A 25,988-nucleotide genomic window follows, 5' to 3' on the forward strand; every position below is an offset into this window, starting at 1 on the left:
GATTTCACATAATTCACAGGATAAAAAAAACCTCTCAGTGTCATAGATTTCGATGGGAACTTAGACATTGGACTTTAGAGTCAAATCATTTTATAGTTTATGAACTGGGGACCAGAAAGTTTTAATGACTTAGATCACCTACGTAATAAGTGGCTCATATGTTCCATATTCTAGCCAAACTGACTTACTGTTGTTCCCTAAATAAGTCTCTCCAACATCTGTCTCCATGCCCTTGCATAGGCTACGTCACCAATGCATGGAAGGCTCTTCTTCTTCCCCCATAGCTTTTGGAATCCCTAGTAGGTTCCACCTCTTACAAAAAACCTTACCTAGATGTCCTCCAGAATCCTTTGCATTTAAATTATTAGTATTATTATTATTATTATTATTATTATTATAGTAGTAGTAGTATTTACTTGACTGGGAACACATCATTTCCCCCTAATAAAATACAAGCTCCTTGAGGGCAGGCATTGTTTTATTTTTGACTTGGTATACTCAGTATCTAGCATAGTACCTGGACCATAGGAAGGACTTAATGAACTCTGGCTGCATTTTTTAAATTGAATTGAAATGGACAACAGACATGGAATGGACATCTTATGTATTAGTCAATAAATACTTCATTAATATAGACCAATCGAAAAGGCCATTCTGACTTAAAGAGTGCACATACATACACACACATATACATTTAATATATACATATACATATATATATATTTGAAATTTCAAGTATGTATAGTAACACATTGCCAAGTTGAACTCCTGCTAGACCTGTATTAAGTGAACAAATAAGGACTATTTATTATTCATATTATAATTTGTATATATAAATGGTTTCTGTTATACACTCAAAGTTTGTTTTCTTGAGTATATTAAACATTCCCCCTGCAACCTTCTTTACATTATTCATTTGCTTAGGGAACACTTCTTTTTCCCTGAACAGTACAAAATTTAACTTCAGCCCATTCACATTGAATTATCACACATTTTGAAATAGTGGAGCCTGAAATAATAGCATTCTGTTGTGCATGAAAGTAGCTATTAGGTCAGGGTATCAGAGACAATTGCACCATTTGGCCCCAGGCAGATGTAATTATTTTTATCTCCACCAATTATTGGAGAAGTAATATACCTAACTTGGGTTAGAGAGGTTTTTTTTTATTTTTTAAAGGCAGTTGTAGTCCCTGGCCTTTCCATGACTCCTTATTTTATCAGAGGTTACCTGGCTCCATGTCTTCCTTGGTGGAAAGGGTAAATAATGGAGATCATTCAGCGGCAACTATAAACTGCACTATAGATGCCAGATAATGCTCCCTCTGACAATTTGATGTCCTTTGTCAGTTTCCAGGTCATGGGATAGCATTTCTGTCCTAATGGTTTTGAATAGATATTGCCAGGAAGATTTCCTGAGGTCCTGTAGTTGAGTCCATGCCAAGACCTAGTGAATTGACACCTGGGTGTTTCTCTTCATTTATCTGCCATTACGAGGAAATAAACATTCAGAATGGCAGCAAGCCCCCAATTGTGTTCAGCCAGTCAGATTGCTAATGGGAACTGATCTGGAGAAAAGACCTAGCTCTCAGACTGAATTAGGGAGAGTGTGAGCCAAAATAGGGAGAGACAAACAGCTGGTAAGTGCTTCTTTGGGAATGTCTTAGAGTTTTAGGTACTGGGAGAAAGCTCTGTAACATTTCATTTAGCCATTTTGTGATGCTCTCAGTTCGTGGGAACATCCTTTGTGACTGATCCTGGCTTCGTCTCTTTCTGGTATTCCTAGCAGAGAATATGAGAGAGTCTCAAAGCATATTGGAGTGACGGAATATTATCCGTATCTTTTGTTTTCCACAGTCGTTTTGAAATCTGTCTACCCCTAGTATTTCTTACAATAAAGAAAAATCAGTTAAACAAGCAAACAAACAAAAAAACTGACGTGGTGACATTATTTGACAGCAGATACTACACTCTATCCCTGTGGTCCCCACCTCTTTGCCAAAAAGAAGTAGTGATATTTCATTATTTCTTTCCTATGTCCAAGATTAGACTGAAATTTTTCCAGTAGTACTTTAACTATAATGTAAAGCCAGAGATCTGTTTATCAGACCATCTGCCTTTGACGAGTGCACTAAACCAAAGAATGCTACAAATTCTGTCACAAGCAAGAGAGCAGATGGTACATTACAAATTCCTCGCTATTGTCTTGCCTGGGTTTGTCACATTTCATTCTATTTGGAGGATGTATCCATGGCGTAGGGAGAACATCCCTGGGAGCAGTTTGTGTTTCTCTATCCCTCCTCCACTGTCCCTTCCTCCTTTATTTCTTCCCGGGATTGATAACTACCAGAATGCCTAGGTTGACTACCCAGATGGCTTCCTGCGTAAGGGAAAGATGGCAGTGAAACTCCTGGAGATACAAGCAATGCTACTTGGGTAGCTGTCTTTGACAAGACTAATTATAACAGTCTTACTTTTCCTTCTTTACAGAAGCAAATCCAGAGAAATTCAACAGTCGCTTTAGAAATAAAATGTTTTATGCAGGGGTGAGTATTGACCTTTCTTCTTCTTATATTATTTTCCTGTTTAAAGTTATTTTAGCTGCAGTAACAAAATGCTTCTCGCTCCATGGAGGAAGTTCTGTTCCTATGGTTGATCAAACGCATCAGAGAGGAGGTGTGGAGATATAGGAGAAGGAACACTTTGACTAGGAGATAGAGGACGTTGGAGTACAAAGATTTAAGGATTCAGTACACTTATGTAAATTAGAGATCTCATAGCTTGGCTGGGAAAAAAACCACTGCCATCATTAAGGTACATACACATGTATACTATATACACACATACATGCATATATAAACCTACCTACAATACAAACACACATATATATGCTTCAATACTTCAAGAATTCTTGATTTCTTTGGTGAGTAATCACTTCTACAACTTTTGATCATTTAGTGGGGAACTGTTTAGAATGATTCTCTTCAAACATAGCTATATTGGTTCTGGACAATGAACATACAGTGTTTTTCACACATTTATCTTTATTGCTGTCATTTTTTTTTATATCACCTATGTTTCCTGGTGTATCCCATCCTCCTCTCCTCCCAGAGAACCACCACTTATAGCAAAGAAAAAAAAATTCAACACAACCAACCAACATATCTGAAATGTTTGACATTAACAGGCAATGTGTCACATCCATAGTTCACCTCTGCAAAGAAGTAGAAGGAAATGCTTTCTCATATCTCTTCATTGGGGGTGGCATGGTGTATAGAGTGCTAGATTTGGAGTCATGAAGACCTGAATTTCAATCCCACCTCAGACATTTGCTAGCTGTGTGACCCTGAGCAAGTCACTTACCTTCCCTCAACCTCATTTTCCTCATCTGTAAAATGGGGATAATAGCATTTCCTTCCTAGGGTTATCATAAGGACCAAATTAAATGAGATTCAAATCTTGCCTCCGATGTTTATTGATATGTGACTATGGAAAAAATCATTTCCATTCTCCAAGGCTCAGTTTCCTTTTCCATAAAATGAGGATGATAATAGTTTTTAAAAGCCCAAGTGCTATTCCAAATGTTAGCTATTATCATTATTCTTGGTCCCTCTCAAAAATAATAAGAGCAAAGCCTCCAATGCATTGGCAATATCATTAACAGCAAATGACACTTAGATCCACACTGACTGCATCTACTATGAAAAAGTATAGTCAAGAATAATGCAGGACGGGGGGCAGCAAGGTGGCGCAGTGGATAGAGCACTGGCCCTGGAGTCAGGAGGACCTGAGTTCATATCTGGCCTCAGACACATAACACTCTCTAGTTGTATGATTCTGGGCAAGTCACTTAACCCCAATAACCTTGTGTTTAAAAAAAAAAAGAAGGATGAAGGATGAAAGTGCATGTAAGTGTTGTCTGTCTGTGCTGGTAACAGTGTCCTCAACAAGAAATTTGAGTTCCTTCCAAATATCAAAGTGCATCTTTTTGGTCTGGGAATAAAGGGCTGGGGAATACGTCTTTAGTTAGGTAGGTGGAGGCAGGACTCGTCCTATTTGTTGGTTTTTTTCACTTTTTTCCTCCTTTTAAGTTTTAAAGCCTTTGAAAGCCCTATGTTGGCTTTGGAATAGCTTCAGAGAAGAAATTGAGGAGGGATCTGAGAAACAGAATGGGTGGCGTGAAGCAGTAGATGGGGACGTGGCTGGGAGGGAAGGAGGGAGATTTAAGTAAAGGCAGAACTAATATAATCTGCTGTTGGCTCAGGGATCTGTCCACAGGGTTTCTGAATAAAATGTTCTTGAGGTGGATTAACTGATTAGTGAGTCTTATGTGCTGAAATGGGAAAATCACAGTTGAGTCAGGAATAAATGGGATCTTCAGAGTCTTATATGGAGTTGTAAGTCTGCCTTAAGATTCCCGGGTCCCTCCCTCTAAGAGCTGTGGTGAGGGGGTGAAGGGAGATTGAAGGGAGAAGGAAAAAATTCCAGAATTATATTTTGGGGAGTCTGGAACTTAAATGTGCATCATTAGATAGGAAAATTAGGACCTGAATAATAGTGACAAGATAAATATTATTTTCCCAACAACAGAGAGGTGAGAAGGCCAAGGAACAACAACCCCCCCAAAAAATATTATGTAAGTGAATTTAGAGTAAGTCCTTGAAATTTGCAAAATATGGAAGTCTGTTCACTTCCTTCCTTCCTTTAACTGTCTTTAGTCCTAATAGGAGGAAAATTTGGTAACTTTGCCCTAGCTAGTGCCATTCATGTTTATTGTTTATAGTCTCGAAGACAAATGTACCTATTTAAAGCTAATAAGCAACTTTGTACAGGTGTTGCAAAAGATGACTTCATGTTTAATGATTACTACAAGAAATGTGAGATGAACATTAAGTTGCAGAGCTGGAGATGGTGTTAGTGATTTGACACACACATGCACATGTATTATACATATATATATATATATATACATATATATACATGTGTGTATATCTATATATCTATATATCTATATCTATATATAGATATATAGATATATAGATATATATATGTATGTATGTATTTTTTCTTTTCACTTTTCTTTCTTTGTTGTACAGGCAGCCTTTTCTGACTTCCTGCAGAGAAGCTCCAGGGATTTATCCAAACATGTCAAGGTTGTGGTAAGTACAGAACATGGGAAACGGTCCCTTCTTACTCTAAGGGTGAGTCCATTTCATAAAGTAAAACATTACCTCTGCCTGTGTATGTGGAATTGGACTCACAAGGGGGCAGCTAGGTGGTGCAGTGGATAGAGCACCAGCCCTGAAGTCAGGAGGACCTGAGTTCAAATGCGGCCTCAGACCAAACACTTGACATGTACTAGCTGTGTGACCTTGGGCAAGTCACTTAACCTCAGTAGCCTGAAAAAAAAAGAATCGGACTCACAGAATACTAGTGCTAGAAGGGAATTGAGGAGCTAATCTAGTCCACCCACATCATGTTACAGATACAGATAATAGCTAACATTTATGTGGCACTTACTGTGTGCCAGACACTGTGCTCAGCTCTTCAACAACTCTTTGATTATCATCCCCATTTATAGATGAGGAAACTGAGGCAATCAGGTGTTAAGTGACTTGCTCAAGGTTGCACAGCTAGTAAATGTCTGAGGCTGGATTTGAACTCAGGTCTTCCTGACTCCAAGCTCTATCCACTGTATCATCTACCTGCCCTGAAGAAACTCAGGATCAGAAAGGTGACTTTGGCAGGTCACTTAATTCTTAGGGCCACATCATCCTCATCTGTAAAATGAAGGTGCTGGACAAGGTAATCACTAAGGTGCCTTCTGCTACCAACATTCTGTGACTCTGTGAAGCAACTTGTCCAGGCTTACCCCAGGAGTTAGTGATGAAGGTTTCATATCAGGTTATTTGATCATAAACCTTCAGTAATGCCATTCATGCATCTTCATGATGACTAGGTGACCCTGGGTGGTTCTCAAAGTTATACCTATGAAATGCAAACTCTACTAGGTCTTCTCAAATTGTAAAGACTTTAGGTATGAATCTATGGATTTATCTGGGGGGAGGATTGTGGTCTGATGTCCAGCTCAGCAAGGCCATCAACTGGCTTGTCAGCCATATGGTGAACTTCTTCATAGCGTCGATCAAAAGGCATCTACCACTGGAAGTGATTGAGAGGGAGCATCTTCCATGATGAAATGACAGATCCTTGACTTTCTCAAGCATCTTGTCACAGTTGTAACTTTTATCATAATTCAAAAGAAAAAACAATCCATATAATCAACCATGCGAAGCTTCTTTTACATAGCGTAGAAAGGCAAAGTTCCACCTCCCAAAATGCTGCCGTGCCAAATAGAATGCATATACATTTTTTCATGCTAACCCTCTACTTAACAGTAATATGATAATATCCTACTGTATCATGACAAGCTACTTCTAAAGCTAGGCTTTTTGCATCTTGCTTTCATCAGTCCAGAACGTACGTCTTTCCACAGTGTAATTTAAGATTCAGATTTGCTTGATTAACTATAGAATTTGTATTTTGGCTCTCTACATAGTGCCCTTCCTCTTCTTTCACATGTAGTGGATATTTTTTGAAAGTTGTATTGCTGCCTTTTGTACTTTATACCACAGCCACTGGGTAATATACAACCCTCCCCCATGGGACACTTTTTAACAACTAGGACACTTTTTAACAACAACAGTAACAAATTTAAGCAAAGCAAAGTGACAGTAACCATATCTGACAGCACATAAAATATTCAGCACCCATAACCTTCTACCTGATCACTGAAAAGAGGGAAGTGTTTCATCATCTCTCCTCTGCAGCCAATATTGATTATTGCGTTTAATCAGAGTTCAGATGACTTGTGTGTGTGTGTGTGTGTGTGTGTGTGTGTGTGTTTTAAATTTGCACAGTGGTATTTGTTATGTATGTTGTTCTCTTGGTTCTCCTTCACTCTTCTTTAGTTCATTCAAGTCTTCCCATGTTTGTCTGAATTCCTTGTACTCTTAGTTTCTTCTACCCCAATAATGTTCCATCGACATTGTGTTGTGCATCTTCTTTTGGTCCCATTCCAATCTTCTTGTTCTGTACCTTCTAACAGACTCTTTCTCTCAAAACTCATATAAGTTTTTTTGCATTTAGATAAATTAAAAAATTTCCACTCTCTCCTTTCCTGCCTTTCTCTATGTTTCTTTCTTTATCTCACTTCCTGATTTATACACATACCCCAAAAACTAAGGATAAAATACTGTTTCATTCATTTTCCACAATTATAACCTGGACAGGAAAACCAGAGGTTAAGGAAGGGTAATTGTATAGATTTTATGTGGCTGATTTGAGATTCCTTATATTAATGCATCTGTAATTTATTTGACTTTTGATGCAAGTTGGGAAGAGAAGCAAGAGGGAGGAAGGAAAGCTGCAAAGACAAATTAAAGTTTTTGATTAGTTAGCAGCAATCAGAGAAGGATGTTCTTAGTAAAGGAGGTAAAAATCTAGTAGATGAAAAAAGATTTGCTGTCCCAAATTGGCCTAGTGTTGTAGAGCTCTAAATTTCTATGTGCATATGGGCAAGGAATTGTGACTCTAAATTAAGAAATGTGGAATAAATTACAAGGGACTGATCAGGGTCTGATGATAAAATTAAGGTTAGAGTTGACAATAGCTAAGTGTTGTCAAATTACCTTTATGTAAAAAGTTTATAAATATTGCTTTTTACATATGGTGTTTAATTATACTCTTTCATGTTTAAATACAGTATAGAGGTAGCATGTTGTTAGTGAATAGAGGGTTAGCCTTGGAGTCAGGAGAAATTGTATTCAAGTTGTACCTTTGACATATACTATCTTATTAACCATGGATAGGTCACTTAATATATCAGTGCTTCAAGCAGCTCTAAGAGTTGCCAGTAAGGAGGATGAGGAAGATAGCTGGCATCCAATTGGCATTGTTTGGAAATATCTACTTAACATCACCTCTTTCCCTCTCCCTTAATCCTATATCTTGCTCTCAGTGAGAAGAGTGAACAGATGTAGTGATTGCATGTGGAGCATACATACATAGGGAAAATCTGTAGCCAGGACACAGAGATGGGTAAATATTTAGTCAACAAGTCCTCTGGCTTGGTGGCTGCTATTGCTTCTGATTCTGTAGAGTTTCCAATGTCTTCTGGTGATCTCACAGAATTATTATCTGCTGGATTTGTTTCCTGCTGGGTATCACAGTTCTGTTTCTCCCTTTCAAGCACTGTGCTCTCTATTCTAACTGGTCTTCAGTCATCTTCATTGCCATCATCCACTGGAGATGTTGTAGTTTGTAAGCCTGTCTTCTGCAGAGAAAGTCTACAGTTGTTTCAGCCAGCTCTTTCACTCTCTTATGAGCTTCAGCTGTAGTTTTCAGGTTAAATGCTATTCTTGGGGCCACCTACTACTCTGGCCACAATATACTAAGGTATGCTGTAGTTAATACATCTTACTCTGAAAGGTGAGAACTATAGTCCTGTCAGCCTTTGTTTATGAAGCACTAACCCTCAGTTTGGCTGTACCAAAAGGTAGTAGAAGCCCAGACTAAGGTTATATCTGTTCTATCCTTTCTTCTCTATTATCTCCTCTGACTTCTTCAATTCAACTCTCATCTGACTTAGGGTCAGAAACCCATTAAGTTTTTATCTCTTATCATATGTCTCTGATTGGGTAAAATATTCCAAGAACTCCACTTCCTCAAACAGAAAAGGAATTTGAGTAAAGCTGCTATGAGGAACAGTTTTCAAACTCCTGCCACCATGCTTCTTTGTTCTATGAAAATTGAAAGGACTGAGCTAATTGGAGAAGACTTGAAGAGCTAATGACATGTGTACCACTTGCCTCTAGCAATAGATCAAATCCTGGTGTTGCTACATAAAGCTTCTCACTATCTCGGATGAAGTATGTTCATGACATAAGCCTACTCTTTAAATTATGTAGCTATTTGGAGGCATCACTAAGTCCTATAAATAGCTTACCTTAACAACAAATTCAATTCTTTTGAATGGTGAAAACCTCTTGGAAACTGAATAACAAAGCAAAACATAAAGTATGATCGTGGTAAATATGAGAGCAACTAACTGTAGTGGTAGGAGATGTGAAGTATACATAATGGAAAGAAAACTGATTTTGTAATCAGAAGACCCAAGTTTAAATCCAAGCTGTGACACTTTATTATCTGAACTTCAGTTTTCATATCAATAAAACAAGGATTATAATATTTACCCTACCAGCATAGTGCTACATAAATGTGAGTTTTTTTTAAAAATAACAACAATCACCTTTTACGGTAACAGTAACAACAACTAATGGTGATAATGTAGTAGAAATTCTGGTTATTTTAGTATTTAAAAAATTAACATTCTCAGTTTTAGTTCAGCTAGACCCATAGCACATATTCATTAGAACAGCTGATATTTTTGTTCCTCAAGGACAAGGTCAGAAAGAAGGGCAAGAGGGTAATGTATGTTTTCAACCTGGATACTTAGGCTATTTCAAAACCCTTCCTTTATTGTTTTGGTTGTTGCAGTGTGATGGAACAGACCTCACCCCAAAGATTCAGGAGCTGAAGTTCCAATGTATAGTGTTTTTAAATATACCCAGGTAAGTGTGTACTGTTTTTGTTTTGTTTTGTTTTGTTTTGTTTTCATGTCAGGAATTCTCCTGTTATAGAAGAAAGGAATCATGTATTTCCATAGTTAAAAAGTCATTAGGCTTGACCATTTTGTTCCCATATTAGATTTCCCTAGTGAAGTACACTGTGTATTGTTTTCTAGAGAAATCAGGGAACTCAGTAATAATATTTTGTATTAGTTTAGTACCTAATAATTTTTTCAAAGCACATGGACATTTATGATGTCACTTTAGTTTCAATAGTAACCCTTGGGAATAGCTGGGCACGAGTTATCTTTTTTTGTCAGATGCAATAATTGAAGTAGAGAGGTTCAATTATCATCTTAAGATCATGCTGCGAGTTTGTAGCAGAAATGATACGTGAAGCCAAATCTCCTGGACGCTCAGTGCCTTCTTACTTCCCTACCAGACGCTGTTTTCTACCAAATGTTCTCTACCATTTTTGGTAGAAATGTACAAAAAGACAATGATACATTTATTTTGTTTCCTAAAGCCCTGATTTAGCTTTAAATGTAGGGTTCCCAAAGAACAACAACAAACAGCATTTAAATAGAGCCCTTCCACCCAGCACTAATTGCAAAATAAAAGATTTTTATTACAAACGAACCTCATTTTTGCCATTCTACTCCTACCCCTAAAATAACAGAGCTGCTTGGATGGAAATTATAATGATATCTTAAAACCTGTTTTATTGGTACCATGGAAATAGTGCTGGGTTTGGAGTCAGTAAATGTAATTTCAAATACTGGTTCTACTTTTCACTATTTGTGTGATTTGGGCATGTTAGTTAACTTTCCTGCTTTATAAGACTCATTTATAAGATGAGGAGGTTGACTAGATGGCCACTAAGGTCCCTTCCAGTTCTAAATCTAAGATCTTATATGAGAAGTTTCCTTGACCAATTTTTATTCATGATGATAGTTTACCTGTTTGGGGTAACTGCTCCCTCCTGAAAATGAAGATGATGAGCTCCTCTAGAACATAAGTTTGGGAGAATAAATTCCAATAGTATATTCCAAGAGAATGCAGTGCCAGGCCAGATTATTAGGTTTAAAAATGCCTTTTTGCATTTGCAGCCTTCTCAACTCAATTTATTCCATTTGACCTCCCATGCTCATTTGTGAGCCCTTTACAGAATCATAGGACCACATTTCAGAGTAGGAAACTACCCTGGAGTCCAAGGGTGTCCTTATGAATAGCTGCATTAGATCATTTGTTACTTGTTTCTTTGTTTTAAGTGAAAGAACAGCATAGGAAACCATGTCATAAATTTCCCCTTTCCATCAGTTACACCAGGAAACTCTACGTTTGAATTTTCAACCCATTCATATGGGTTCTCTGACCAATATTTATTATTATTGTTATTTTGGGATTTTTTTTGTTTTGTTATTTTTGTGGAGATGGTAGGGGAAAGAATTAGTCTTTTTTTTCCCTCAGTGAGTAGTGAAACATATTGTTACCTCATAAAGACTTCAGAGGAGCTAATTAAAAGCCAAAGCTTAAGTACCCACAAATCAGGACAAGAATAATGTTAAATACTAGACTTCTCATTTCTGAATCTAAAATTTCACAAAGTAACACAAAATCATTTGTTAATTGCAAATTAAACAAATCTATATCCAAACTCCTTTTTTGTGTGGGCAGCTTAGGCAGTGTTTAATTCAAGTGTACCTTTCATAGAAACAGTATTTGGAGAACCTATAAGGTCTCTCTTAAATTTCCTTTGTGGGTACTTAGGCTTAGAATTGTCATTTATGCCATTAGCCTAGGGAGTCACAGACTTAGGTATTTTAAAAGATTGTTTAGGTTCTTCTACATTTTATTCCCCCTTTCTCTGTTCCTCTTTCCCTTTCTCTTCTTGACCCTGCTCCTTTTCTTCTCTTTATTCTGTTCCTCTTCCCTTGTATGTCTTCATTATCTTAGTAGACATAAGTGCACAAGAATTTGTTAAGTACCCACTCTTAAGGAGTAAATGCTTCTCATAGTGCTACCCTTCAGCTTACTTTCTATCTTCATTAGCATATATATACATGTGTCCCTGCCCTAAAGACTAATGCTATTCTGGCTCCATCCTGAGTCCTACCAATGTTATAGTACACATAAAGTGTGTACTCACTGTAGGTGAGTCACAGAATGAAGAACTTGGTCAACAATGAATTGGCTAGCATAATCCTCTTAGAGGACAAGGACATGACCAGTTTTCTCAGTCTGATTTTTTTAAATAAAATCCTGCTAGGAATATTCACCCCACTCCCAAACCCTCAGGAATGAAACAGAGACCAGAGGGAGATATTGCTCTTACTATTTTTTTCATTTGTTTTGATGGTGATATCTATTATATCAAGTTTCTTATAATTTCCATTCTTACCCTGCAGGTACTGTGCAGGCACAATGCCTTGGGGAAATCCAGGAGATCATCTGGATTTTGAACCTCAGCGCCATGATGATGGCTATATTGAGGTCATTGGATTCACCATGGCTTCTTTGGTAAGTATTAAAACTACTTAATGGGTGTGAAATATAATTTTGTTGTGTGAATTGTGATATATCCATGTCATAAAGCTTTTAGCATAATTTTATTTCTATTCACATACCTGGTTAAGAATACCACATGCATTATTCAGTATAAAGCTTAGGAAATTGTGGGGAAAAAACCATATATCTTAGCTTGGAAAAAAAAGTAACAACCCAGCATTCTTTCATGAGATTCATAATCTAGGGAGGGTTGCTTACTAATTTTCTTTATAAATTTCTTGCAAAAATTAAATATTCCTTCCCCCTCCCCAGCTGAATGTCATTTAAATTTAAATATAGACTCATCACGGTATTTTATATAAGGAAACTATTGGCATTTCCCACTCTCATCCATTAAAGGGTACCCAAATGATTTGAATGATTTCAGTAAAAAGTAGCTAGTTATTAATGCTCACATTTCCTTGGGCATTAAGTATTGGCACTTCCCATCTTTCTCTTCTTTCCTGAAGAAAACAATTTAGAAAATTTTATTAATTCAGGCCCCACTAATTGGGAATTCATGTTAATTAAGATAGAGAAGAAATTTGTATGAGGGGGTGATATGCTTGTTGTTTAACAAATGGGCTATTTAATCAACTTAAAATGTTTTCCAAGAAAACAGTCCCATACGTAATCTGAAATAACCATTAAAGCACTTCAGACCAGAAGTCTACTCCATAGTACTTTATTGGCCTTTCATTTCTGTTACCATCCACACAAGTAATAAAATCAAATGTCATATTTAAAAAGCAGTGACAATATCCAGCTAATACCTTGCTAATTCCAATTGGGCTCTTCAACTGAACACATAAAACATCTTTTAAATGACTATTAAATACAGGAAACTGGGTATATAAAGACAAGAACAAACATCCCCTGTATCCATGGAACTTACATTGTGCTGAGAGCATCTGACTTGTATCAGATAAATTGAATGTAAGGTATTTTGAGAAGGGAGAGAACACTAACGATAGAGGACATCAGGAAAGGCTAAGCATAGGAGGTGGGACCTAGGCAGAGAAGAGAGTACTTTCCACTTGTTGGGAGCAGCTTATGTGAAGGCATGGTGATGGGAGATAGAATTGGGAATTTGGGGAATAACCAGTATGTTGGTTTGCATAGAATATAAACTGTTTAAAAGGAGGTAAATGACTGAAATGACTCAACAACAGCAAAAAATATCAACTGAGCCTGGAAAGGAATACTAAAGCCATGTTTTGGAGGACCTTAAATGCTAGGCTAAGGAGTTTACATTTTATCCTAGAGGGAGTCATTGGAGGGTTTTTCATCAGGAAATGACCAAAGCTAATTTTGGCAGCCATGTGGAAGAATGAATGGCAGGGTGTGAGATAAGAGGCTGAAAGTCCTGCTAGGATGCTCTTTAAGTAATACAGGCAAGAAGTAAAGAGAACTTGAACCAGGGTAGGAGCGGAGTAACTGGGTGATGGAAGAGCACAGAAGAGAGAAATATTATGAAGATAAAATTGAGAATATTTGACAGTTGATTGAATATTGTGGCAGATGAAGAGGAAAGCATTAAGGATGATGATGACACTGAGGCTTTGAATCTGGGTGCCTAGAAAGGTGATGCCCTCTTTAGAAAATGGACAGTTTTGAGGGGGAATCAGTTAAGGGATGTTAATGAGTTCTCTTTTGGTCACATTGATTTTGAAATAATGATGGTACTTTTAGGTAGAAATGTCCAGCAGTATATGAGACTGGAATTCAGTTTAAAAAAAACAACACTTTAGCACTAGTTATGGAGTTTTGAGAGTGAATAGCATGGAGATGATAATAAATAATGATCCAGCAAAAGAGTTTCAAAAAGAGACAAGCAAAGAGAGTTCCAGGTTAAAGCAACATAACTGAAACCAATGGAGGAGAAAGCATCTGCAATAGGGATCTTATCCTTCTTTATGTCATGCATACCATTGATATTCTGGTGAAGCCCATCAGCACCTTTTTGGAATAATGTTTTTAAATGCTTAAAATAAAATACGTAGGATTACCGAGGAAGCCAATTATGTAAAAATTCAGTGGTCAAAGTGTTTTTTAAAAAAGTTCAGGGACTCCAGGTTAAGAACCCCTGATGTGGGAGGAGGCAGTGATAGACAATGTCAGAAGCTGCAGGGCATCAAATAGGATGATGAGAAAAGAGGAAAAAGGTCATTGAAAGAGAGTGGATTGGCAGACTCAGAAGCCTTCAGCAAATGAAAAGGAATTTTTCTAGGAATTTTGCTGTGAAAATGAAAAGAGATGTAGAACAATAAGTTAAGGAGATGATGAGGTCAAGCAAAGATTTTTTTAAAAGGTGGGTTATTTGGAAATGTTTGTTTTTTCTCCCCACCCCACACTGTTCCCAATTTAACATTAGATTAAAAAGTTATGTTTTCCTGAATATTTATAATTATTCCAAGAATTTGTAGAACAAAAATATCACAGATCAAGGAACTTATTGTCTCTTTCCTCCCCCCCACTTCCTCCACTACTTCAACTAGATCAAAGCTCATTTTGAGAGGAAAGACCAAATTTTACTCTTCTTTTTGTGTTTTTTTTTTTGACATTTTGAACATGTGTGCTTTATGTACAGATGACATAGTTCAAAACAGTTTGGAATACTGGGAAGAGTACTAAGTCCAGAGTTGGGAGACCTGGATTCTAGTTCTGACTGTTATGTGACCATAAATTATCATTTATTTTCTTGGGCACACCCCCTTCTCCCTGCTCAGTGTCATCACCTGTTAAGTGAGAGGTCGGGCATCTAAAGACAAAGAATGAGACAGTCCCTACTCCCAAGAAGTAAGTGCCCCTCTGAGGGCTGCTTCTTATACTTCTTCTCTGTCATCATTAGTTGAAATGATTTCTTAGCATCCTTCCAGCTCTAGGATTCTATAACTATGTGGTTCTGCAATCCTAAGGCTCACAGCAGCAATGTCATACTTTGCAGGTCCTCAGGCTAAACTTAGCTCTGAGATGCCTTCTTTCTCTTCAAGGTGACTTAGAGAAAAACTACTTTTGATTGAAAGAGTGTTTAAGAATTAACAAAGTGTGAAATTCATTTAGGGCAAGTACAGAGGAGTATAAACAAGCTATCACAAAACAGGCCAGGACACATGTATTCAATACCTAATGTAGCGTTCTACTTAGCAGCACAAGCACAATAATGGAATGGACCAGTAGAATAATGGCATGTGGGAGTTGTGAACTCACCCTTTTATTAAAGTTAGCACTGACTTGACCCTTACTAGATTCTTGTGTCTATTCTGGGCTATATAAATGAAGGAGGATGAGCTAACCTTGGAGAGAATCTTGATGAGAGAGAGAAAAAAAATGTGCACTAAAAAAAAGAACTAGTTTGGAAAAGTTTACTTCCTTATGAGATAGTTTAATAGGACTAATCTTTTGGGGGAAAGAATGTATGTATATATAAATATATATGTTATATATACACACATATATGTATATAAATACATACATATATGTGTGAAAAGTTTTACTTTTCTTAAAGGCAGAAGATGCATTGATAATAATTTTCATGAGAGAATGGACATATATTATAACATGAGACAATTAATTCCAACCTGTTGAAGGATTTATTTGCAAAAAGGGGAGTAAACTCTTTTAAACTAGTTTTGCAAAAAAGGGAGTAAACATTGGCCTAGGCAGTCTAGGAGATTTGGAAATCTCCATACCTAAGTATTGGAATATTGGCTCATTCTCCTCTGCAAACAGGCAAATTGACAAGATGAAATCTTGAAATTCTTACCAATCTTGTGTTTTCAGATGTAACCTCATTTTCTACTATCTTTAATATGAGGAGGGGGAGAGGGATTATAATGCCTTCCAGGCACTTCATATATTCTAGGTGATACCATTATTACTGCCTGAAGCTTTCTTTTTTTTCTGCTTTATCCCTAATTTCCTTCAGCAGAAGAGGAGATATATCAGTAGATATGAGTTGGTGAAGAGGAAATTCAAAGTTTAAATGATAGCAATCATTTTTTCCGACTTGCCTATTATGAATAATGAAATGCATACAAAATAGCCAGCTCTGGTTTCAGCTCAAATTCTGATGACTCAGGATTTGCTTTCAAGCTTTAAAAACCTACCTCTAAAATAACAAAGTTAAAAATATGGCTTATGTTGTACAGTTAAGTATAACCTATCATGTGTAACTATAATCTTTCATATTTCTATATACTCAGACCAGATGTGTGTCACATCCCATTAGTTATGTAATGTCCTCATATTTTCCTTCCCTTCATTTAGGCTGCAAAAACCTTCCTAACCTCAATCCCTCCTTTCTCTGAGTTTCTTAAAAATTATTAGATGCTCTGGAAATTTCAAATGCTTTTTTGAGATGGCAAAATTTATTTTAAAACTTAAACATCTGTTGATAATATTTAAGCAAAGAAGAATACTAATACATGCTTTTGCTTTTAAAAATAGCTGATGTACAATTTCTTTCTTTACCCACCACCCAAAACATAACCTAGTAGTTTAATACCCTTCATAAATGAATTTATTTCACAGTAATTCAGTGTGGAAATGGAAAAGGCTTAAAATAAGTAAAAACGGTTTAAGGCTATGGATCTAGAATGCCAAGAATACTTTGTGCTTTCCCTACTGACTAAAGCAAAGGACAAAAACCAGGACAATCCAGGATTGTTCCTTATGAAATAGTTTAACAGGACTAGTCTTTTGGGGAAAGAATATTCCTTTTCAAATAATTGCTTTCTATCCAGAATTTTCAAAAGAGACATGCTCAGCTTTTTCCTAAATGAAATGAATTCATTACAAATTAAGATTATCCTTCTTGAATGTTTATTCACCCGGTTAACTTTCTGTTAAGTCCATAATCAGATAATCAGACCCTAAGATCTGCATTTCTTCTTGCCAGAATTCAATTCTCTGATGCCCATCTCTATAGCCAAGAGGTCTCTTTCTTTGGTGATATGATTTGAAACGTTTTTGAGACAGTTCAGCATGAGATTCAGCCTAAGGATTTGATTTTTTGCCACTTCTCCCTCCCCACCCTTTTGCTGCTATTCCCTGGCAACAAAATCAAAGATTTTTCTTTCTGTTTTATGAAAATTTTAAGGAAAATGCTCACTTTTTTGGCTATTCGAAATTCTAATGTGTGACTTAGGTCTTTATGTATTCATGAATTAGTTTTAAAAGAAAGGCTACGAACAGACAGTTCTCAGATGAAGAAATTAAAGCCATCTATAGTCATATGAAAAAATGCTCTAAATCATTACTGATAAGAGAAATGCAAATCAAAACAACTCTGAGGTACCATATCACACCTATCAGATTGGCCAACATGATGAAACAGGAAAATGATAAATGTTGGAGAAAATGTGGGGAAATTGGAACACTACTGCATTGTTGGTGGAGTTGTGAAATGATTCAGCCATTTTGGAGAACAATTTGGAACTATGCCCAAAGGGCTATAAAAATGTGCATACTCTTTGACCCAGCAAATAGCACTTCTAGGGCTATATCCCAAAGAGATCATACAAATGGGAAAAGGACCCACATGTACAAAAATATTCATAGCAGCTCTTTTGTGGTGGCAAAGAATTGGAAATTGAGAGGATGCCCATCCATTGGGGAATGGCTGAGCAAGTTGTGGTATATGAATGTAATAGAATACTGTTGTGCTATAAGAAATGATGAACAGGCTGACTTCAGAAAAACCTGGAAAGGCTTGTATGGTCTGATGCTAAGTGAACTGAGCAGAACTGATAGAACATTGTTCATAATAACAGTCACGTTGTGCGATGACTAATATTGATAAACTTAACCCTTCCCAGCAATACAAGGATCTAAGACGTCTGCAGAGGCCTCGTGATGGAAAATGCTATCCACATCCAAAGAAGGAACTATGGAAGTTGAATTGCTATTTTTTTTCTCTTCTGTTGAGTTTTGTTTCCTCTTTCTGATGATTCCTCCTATTGGTTTTAATTTTTACTTACAACATCACTAATGTGAAAATATGTTTAATAGAAATGTAAATGTATAGCTTATATCATATTGTGCTCTGTCTTGGGGAGGGTTGTGGGAAGGAAGGGGGAGAAAAATTTTAAACTCAAAAGCATATGGAAGTGATTGTTGATAAACCAAAATAAATTAAGAAAATTTAAACAAAATAAAAGAAAGGCTGTAAAATAGAGAAAGGAATTGAAGACATCATGGGACTGAAATTTTCTGCTTGCAGAAGATAAGGCAGTTAGACATAAGTCTCCTCTGCAGTAGTAATTATGTTAAGGTACGATAGTTGTTCCATGGTTATATGTCCTGGAAGAGTTAGCCCACTTTTCTTAAGTACAGTAGAAAAAATGTCAAGTATATGCTTATACATTGGAAGGTGGGGGCAGGAAAGTGGGTCAGAAAGCACTTTCTGGTAGTTTTGCATGCCTGACCGCCTTGGGGATCTTGTGCATTTCCTTTCCCTTCACTCTCCCCCAACATTTTCCTGGAAGTATTATAGTGGTCCCTAAACTCACTGTGACATTCTTCTGTTTAACTCTCCATTATTTGAAGGCTCAGGATTTAAAGCTGGAATTGACCTTAGAGATCATTTAGTAGTCTCTTCATTTTATATATGAGGAACCTAAGGCCTAAAGACATTAAATAACTTGCCCAAGGTCACAGAAGTAGTAAGCAGCAGAATCAAGATTTGAATCCAGGTCCTGTGACTCCAAATGGGCTATACAAGGAAGCAGAAAATGTGCTAAAGACGAACCAGGAAATGTACTGGTTGGGCAAACCTAAATACAGAGGAAATCTTTATCAATCAATCAATCCATCAGCAAATCAACTAACATTTATTAACGTTATCATGTGCCAAGTACTGGGCTAAGTGCTGGGGATACAAAGAAAAAAAGCAGGCCCTGCTTTTATAGGGAGCTGTAAAGTCTAATGGGAGAAAACATCATGCAACAACCATGAGCAAACGAGATAAATATAGGATCAACTGGGGGTTGTCTCAGAGGGAAGACACCGAGAGTAAGGAGGCCAGGACGTCTTGCAGAAGGTGAGATTTTATAGCCAAGAGTTGGAGGAAGGTAGGGAAGCAAAGAGGTGATGAAGGGATGAAGAGGGAGAGGGTTCCTGGCATGGGGGGCAGACAGTTAAAATGCTCATAGTCGGGAGATGGAGTGTGCGTGAGGAATAACAAGGAGGCCAGGGTCGCTGGATCACAGAGAATGTGGAGTGAAGGAAAATGTAAGTCAATGTACAGGAGAAAACAAAATTTTGAAAGCACTGAAAGGCCTTTTATAACATATCTCAGGCAGCTAAAGGTGCCAAGGGAATGGGAAAAGAAATAGTATCTATCTATCTATCTATCTATCTATCTATCTATCTATCTATCTATCTATCTATCTATCTAACTATCTATCTATCTATCTATCTATCTATCTATCTATCTATCTATCTGTCTGTCTGTCTATCGATATATCTGTCTGTCTGTCTTTCTATCTACCTATCATCTGTCCATCTGTCTACCTATTTATGTATCATCTATCTATCCATTTCTCCACCTCTCCATCTATCATCTATCTGTCTATCTGTTTGTCTATATCTATCTATCCATCTCTCCACCTCTCCATCTATCATCTATCTGTCTATCTGTTTGTCTGTATCTATCTGTCCATCTCTCTACCTCTCCATCTATCATCTATCTATCTATCTATCTATCTATCTATCTATCTATCTGTCTGTCTATCATCTATCATTTATTGCTCTGTCATCTATCTCCATTGATCTACCATCTGTCTCTTATCTCTCTGTCATCTATCTCTATCATCTATCTTTTATTTCTCTATCATCGATATCTTTGTCATCTATCTTCAATCTCTTATCTTTCTATCATCTATCCATTAATCTATCTTCTCTCATCTCTGTCATTTTTATCATCTATCCATCAATCTATCATCTCTCTATCATCTACCACTATCTATCATCTCTTTATTATCTATCACCTGTGTCTATCAACCTGTCATCTATCTCTTATCTCTCTATCATCCATCCATCTATCTGTCTGTCTGTCTATCTGACTATCATTTCTTGGTTTAGACCGGTGATTTCATTGGTGTGGGGAGAATTTTCTTTACCAATGAAGATCAGGCAACTAGGGCTCAGTGAATAGGGCTTGACTGGAAGTTAGGAATATATAAACCCAAATCCTGCCCTAGACATTGAACAGCTCTGTGATTCTGGGCAAGTCACTTATCTCATTCAGCCTCAGTTTTTTCCTTGTTTGTGAAATGGGATGATATATCACCTGCCTGGCTGGCTGGTTCTAAGGATCAGTTGAGAAAAGACTTGTAAAGCACTTGGCAAACCACAAGGCACTATAAAATCCTAACTATTAACATAATTGTCAGCACCTGAAGAGGAACTTAGAGATTTAGAGAATTATCTGAGGGCACAGAGAGGTTTTAGTGACTTGCTCAGGATCACACATCCAGCATTTATCAGAGATGAGATTTGAACCAAGATCTTTCTCATTTCAAGGTTACCTCTGTATCCATTTATATCATGCTGCTTTTGTGTGTAAAATATTACCTGCCACCCTGCAAAAGGCAAGTGAAAGGATGTCAATACCTACCCACTCAATTAACCTACTTTCTCACTTTTATAAAATCTCCATGAGAATGCTTTACACCAGTGGTTCTTTCAATATAATAATAATAATAAAAATAAACATTTTTATAGGGCTTACTATGTGCCAAGCACTTTACAATTGTTATCTCATTTGATCCTCACAATAACCCTGGGAGATAGGTTCTCCACTTTACAGATGAGGAAAATGAGGCAAAGAGATGGTTAATTGACTTGCCCAAGGTCACACTGCCAGTAAATGTCTCCTTTGGAATCTTATGTATTTTATTTTGTGCATTTAAAAACATTGCTCTGAGAAAGGTTCCATAGGATTCATCAGGCTACCAAAGAGGTCCATGATACAAAAGATTTAAGAACTCCTGATCTACACACCAATGAGGGTGTCCTTGATGAAAATATAGGAAGGGAATAGCATTTTTATAATTTTGCCAAAAAAGTTCTCTACCATAGAACACATCTTAAGAAGTAAAGAATTGACTAAAATATGTAGAAATATAAAAAAATGAATTTGTAACACAGCCTCAAAGTCTTTTCTCTGGCAAGAAGTCTATCTTAAACATGTGTTAAGATAATGCAAGATTTCTTGATAGGTATAGCCACAGAGATAATTATGCCTTTTTACTATTCATGTTAAGTGAAGCATAGAATTGGGGAATGTAGCCTTGCGTGGCCAAAGGTTTCAGTCACTGTTCAGGCCTATAACAGAGCCAAATGCAAGAGGGTTAGGGAAAAAACAAAGGAATTAGAAATACCTGTTGTCTAGGTAGAAGTGTTGTTCGTAGGATGGCCTGTCAGATTAGTACGCTAGTATAGAATATCTGGGACAAATTTTATAGTTGGACAATGAGCTGGGCCTGGAATTGAACGGTGGGAAAAAAAAGTGGGCTGGTTTACATGTGGGACATTATGTGATCCTTTAATGTTCCTAATCTGCTACCAGGAAAAAAAATTAGAATTAAACAAAATTTTAAAAAAGCAAAACCAAATCATTTTAAAATCAGTGTTCTTAGGTGATGCTCTGTGGTTGTTAATCTTGCAATATCATAATTTCCAAAGAATCAGTTGTGTGTGACTTAAAAGTCGTGGACATGGACATAATGTACATAAGTAGACTGTATACATTTTTCTAATGATGAGATTTTTTTAAAGGATAATTTTTTGTGTTTGGTCTAAACTGATTTGTCTGAGATAGGGGCAACACAGTGAGAGAACCCATCCTAGTATAGTTCTGCAGCTTAGTCTTAGAACTTTATCTGGAAGACCTGACTGAGAGTATAAGTGACTTGCTCAACATCACAAGCCAATATGTCTCAGGGGAAAGACTCGAATCCAGGTCATCCTGACTCTTCTCTAGCTCTCTGATAAGTAAAAGAGTAACCTGATCTTGTGGTAATTAGGTAACAGAGAGGAGTGAGTCCCCAGGGGAACAGCATGGAGGTTATATTGATGCCCACAAAATATATAAAAATGCCTAGCGGAAAGCCACTAGCATGTTGGGTGTACTCTTTGAAAGGTCTTCTGAAAAAAAAATATGGATAAGAATTACATAGATTAAAAAGGCATTTGTAGGTAAGGCTCTGCTACTGTAGAGGAACACCATATCAATTAGATTATTGTACTCTTTGAAAGATTAGGGTATGTGAGACCATGATTCTTCTGAATTAAAACTAGCCTTCCTGAAGGACAGAAGTAAAGGAATGGGGACTCTATTCCCTCTGTTCCAAATTCCTCCTTCCAAGTATGGGTGTGTTTGACCCTCTTAAGCATCTTTACCTCCTTATAGAAGTAAGGTAGAAATAGGTGAAACGTGCAGTTTAATACACTCGTAATATGAGATTTGGGAGCTCTTTATGGGTCATCTAGACCAATGCCTTGTTAAAGAATGCCTTGTCAAAGTCCCCAAGGGGCGATGTCTTGGCTTAAATACTTCCATTGATAATTTACTCTCCTTTGAGACAGTACGTTCTTCTTTTTTTTTTTTAAACTCTAATTGTTAGGAGCTTCTTCCTTCCACTGAGAAAGTCTGTGTTCTCTGAAACTTCTGCCTCTTGGTCCTTCATTTTTCTCTTTGGGACAAAACAGAAAAAAGTTTAATTCCTCTTCCACGTGATTGCCTTCAAATATTTGAAAACAGGTAGATTTTCTCATCTCCAAGCTAAATATCCCCAAATCCTTTGACTGGTCAGTCCTCTTATAACATGATTTTGATTCATTTCACCATCTTGGTTACTCTTCTCTGGATGCAATCCAAGTTGACAGCATCCTTCCCATAAGAAGACAGCTACAAATGATTCCAGTACTCCAAATGTGTTCAGATCAAGTCACAGTTTCAAGCAGGACTGCTCTGTCTTCTGCTCATCGAAAGTGGCTAACTTTATCACCTCTGCCAACCATGGAGTATACCTATAGGCAACAAGAGACAGAATAAGAATCAAGAGGCAGTCGTTTTATGAGGCTAAAATATGTAATCACTTACTAGCTATAATGCATTTTGTTCATATTTAAAGAATAATAAAAATATAGATTCAGTCCATCCATGCCCTCTAATTCTCTGTGACTTTGGTCCATGTCATATGAGCCCTTTGAAAAAAATAATCCTACTATACCTGTCTTAGACGCATTACAATACAGACTGACTCTAGCAGTCAAAGACTTCCACCATATGGATGCAACCTACCTATACAACCTTATCTCATATTACTTCCATTTATGTATTCTATATTCCTATCAAAGTGTATGTACTCCATCTCTTGTTCTCTACTGCCCTCTCTCATCTCTATGCTTTTACTCAAACCATCCCTCCCATGCCCAAAAAATTTTCCAAAAATGTCAACAAATCCCAGCCAACAAACCAGTATCTTATTATTTGATTTTTTTTAAAAAAATGAACAAAAGTGAAATGGAGCCTGGTCAGCAGCAGTAAGAACTGTCTACCTGTCAGGGGATGACCAGAATATGGAAGTGAGACAGGCTCACTGGAATGGATCTGACAGGTGAGGCAGGTCTCAGCGGTAGACAACAGGATTCAGTCCAGGCAACCAGGAAGTGGGTGTCAGGGAGGCTCGGCAGTAGATCAAAGACCTTTCTTTATAGACAGGTAGAGAACATGATGTTTGAGGATTCAGACAGCAAGATAGGTGGTCATTGTTAAGGAAGTCCATCAGAAGGCACAAGTTGCTTTCCTAGAAGACAGGTAGAATTCAACCCAATGCAACAAGTATTTATTAAGCATATATTTTGCTATGTCCTGTGGATGTAAACATAGATAATTAGCAATCATTGACATTCTATGTTCTTTAACGTTTTTCAAAATCTTTATATGCTTTCTCTTATTTGATCCACACTATTCTATGAAGATCCTGTAATCCTCCAAAATCCTTTAGTAAAGTTATTGAAGCCATTTTACAGATGAAGAAACTGAGGCTCATAGAGGTTAAATGACATGGCAAGTGTCAGAAGCTGGATTTGAAACCAGGTCTTTCTGATTCCATGTCAACATTCTATCCATTCTGTCATACTACTTATTCTGCATGCCCACCTTTCCAGGAGATTACAGTCTAGTGAGGGAGAGGGGAAGAAAGGAAGAAGGACAAGTGCACAGATTACTGTGATGCAAAGGAGAGTGAAATAAGTGGATAGGAGGGAAACAAGGCAAGTAATTATAAGTCATTTTCATTGAGAGAGAGCATTTTCACCTGAGGTGGGGGAAAAGTAGAGAAGGCTTCATGAAGGAGGTGGAATCCGAGTTGGGCCCTAGATATAGGGACTTTACTATATGGAGATTCGGTGACAGAATATTTTTTTGGCATGGGGGGATGGTTTGAGTAAAGGCACAGAGATGAGAGAGGGAAGGAGAGAAAAAGGGGTGGAGTACATATAGTTTGATAGGAATATAGAATGCATAGATGTTAATAGTATAGATAGGTTGCATCCATATGTTGGAAGTCTTTAAATGCTAGAGTCAGTGGCAGTTATATTTGGTAGGTAGTGGGGAATCACTAGAAATTTTTGAGTAAAGTAATAATGATCATAACTATGCATTGGGAAGGTGGTTTAAGCTTCTATTTTGGAGAAAAATGGATTGGAGAGGGGATAGACTGGAAGCAGGAGGACCAATTAGGAGGCAATTCTAACAGTTTAAACAAGAACACTTGAAAGCCTAAATTAGGGTAGAAGCAGGGCATGGAAAAGAGGGAGCAGATATGAGAAGTGTTGTAAAGGTAGAAAATGGTGAATTTGACAACTATATGAGAAGAAAAAAAAGTCAAAGATAATTCAAGATTACAAACCTTCTAAAGGCAATCCAGAAGATGGTGGTAACATTGATAGAAGTAGAAAAGTTAAGGATAAGGATGGTTTTGGGGGGTAGATGATGAGTCCAAGTTTGGACCTGGTGAGAGTGAGGTCCTAATGGGATGGCTATCTAGCATCATGCTAGTCTGGTGGTATACTGTAGGTGGAAGTCTAGGCAGTTGGTTGGCATCAAGGAGGGTGGAGTTCCTATTGTGGAGAATGAGGAATAAGACTTCAACCCTTTGTAAGGTTTTGGTTGAGGGAGACAGCATGCCAGTCCTAGAAGAATCAGGGAATGGAGCAGGAATTCTAGTAAGATTCCCAGGGACCTGGTTAGTGATATATGAGGCAGGGGAAACAGATGGTTATCCCAAGTATTAGACTCTTGGGCCCTCCCACTTGAAAGGCAGTCAGTTGTTTGTGGAAAGCAAAAGAGTCATTGACCTCATTGCTGTTTATAATTAGTCAGTACCCCCCTGGGCTGTAAGAAAGCTACAGGATACTGGTAATCAGGATCATAAATTGTTTTGAAGCTGACCCCTGGGGTATTTGTGGCAGAGTGTAAGAGAGGACAGAGTCTGGAAAATCATAGAGAGCAATTAGTAATGAGTACAAGTGGTAGAAGTGTGAGTCACTGTTACCAGAGGGATGTAAGTCAGTGTGACTAAGTAGGGCTATATGACTGAGGTACATTGGGGGCCTTTGAGTACATATCCTCAGAGGTTTCAGCATACTCCCATGGGTGAACATCATTTATTACATGTAGTAATAACCTCAAAATTGAGGCAACACACAGAGGTGAGCACCCTGAGTCCGTATCCAGTTGGTGAGATTGAGGCTTCCTGGGGTTCTGGTTTCTTCTTGAAAGGATACTTAATGTACAGTATG

At 37.4% G+C, this 25,988-nt stretch overlaps 1 protein-coding gene across 1 annotated transcript in view; it reads left to right on the plus strand.

Annotated features, from left to right (window-relative positions):
• Positions 1–25,988, plus strand: part of DGKI (diacylglycerol kinase iota) — a 478,924-nt gene that overhangs the window by 329,971 nt on the left and 122,965 nt on the right. The window contains exons 16-19 of the mRNA XM_078153519.1: positions 2,488–2,543; positions 5,094–5,156; positions 9,556–9,629; positions 12,035–12,146. Coding sequence (XP_078009645.1) covers positions 2,488–2,543; positions 5,094–5,156; positions 9,556–9,629; positions 12,035–12,146 — 305 coding nt within the window. The remainder of the gene's footprint in view (positions 1–2,487; positions 2,544–5,093; positions 5,157–9,555; positions 9,630–12,034; positions 12,147–25,988) is intronic.

This window comes from Phascolarctos cinereus, unplaced genomic scaffold, assembly GCF_003287225.1.
Source record: "Phascolarctos cinereus isolate Bilbo 61053 unplaced genomic scaffold, phaCin_HiC Scaffold_1;HRSCAF=81, whole genome shotgun sequence".
In the NCBI taxonomy this organism is placed as follows: domain Eukaryota; kingdom Metazoa; phylum Chordata; class Mammalia; order Diprotodontia; family Phascolarctidae; genus Phascolarctos; species Phascolarctos cinereus.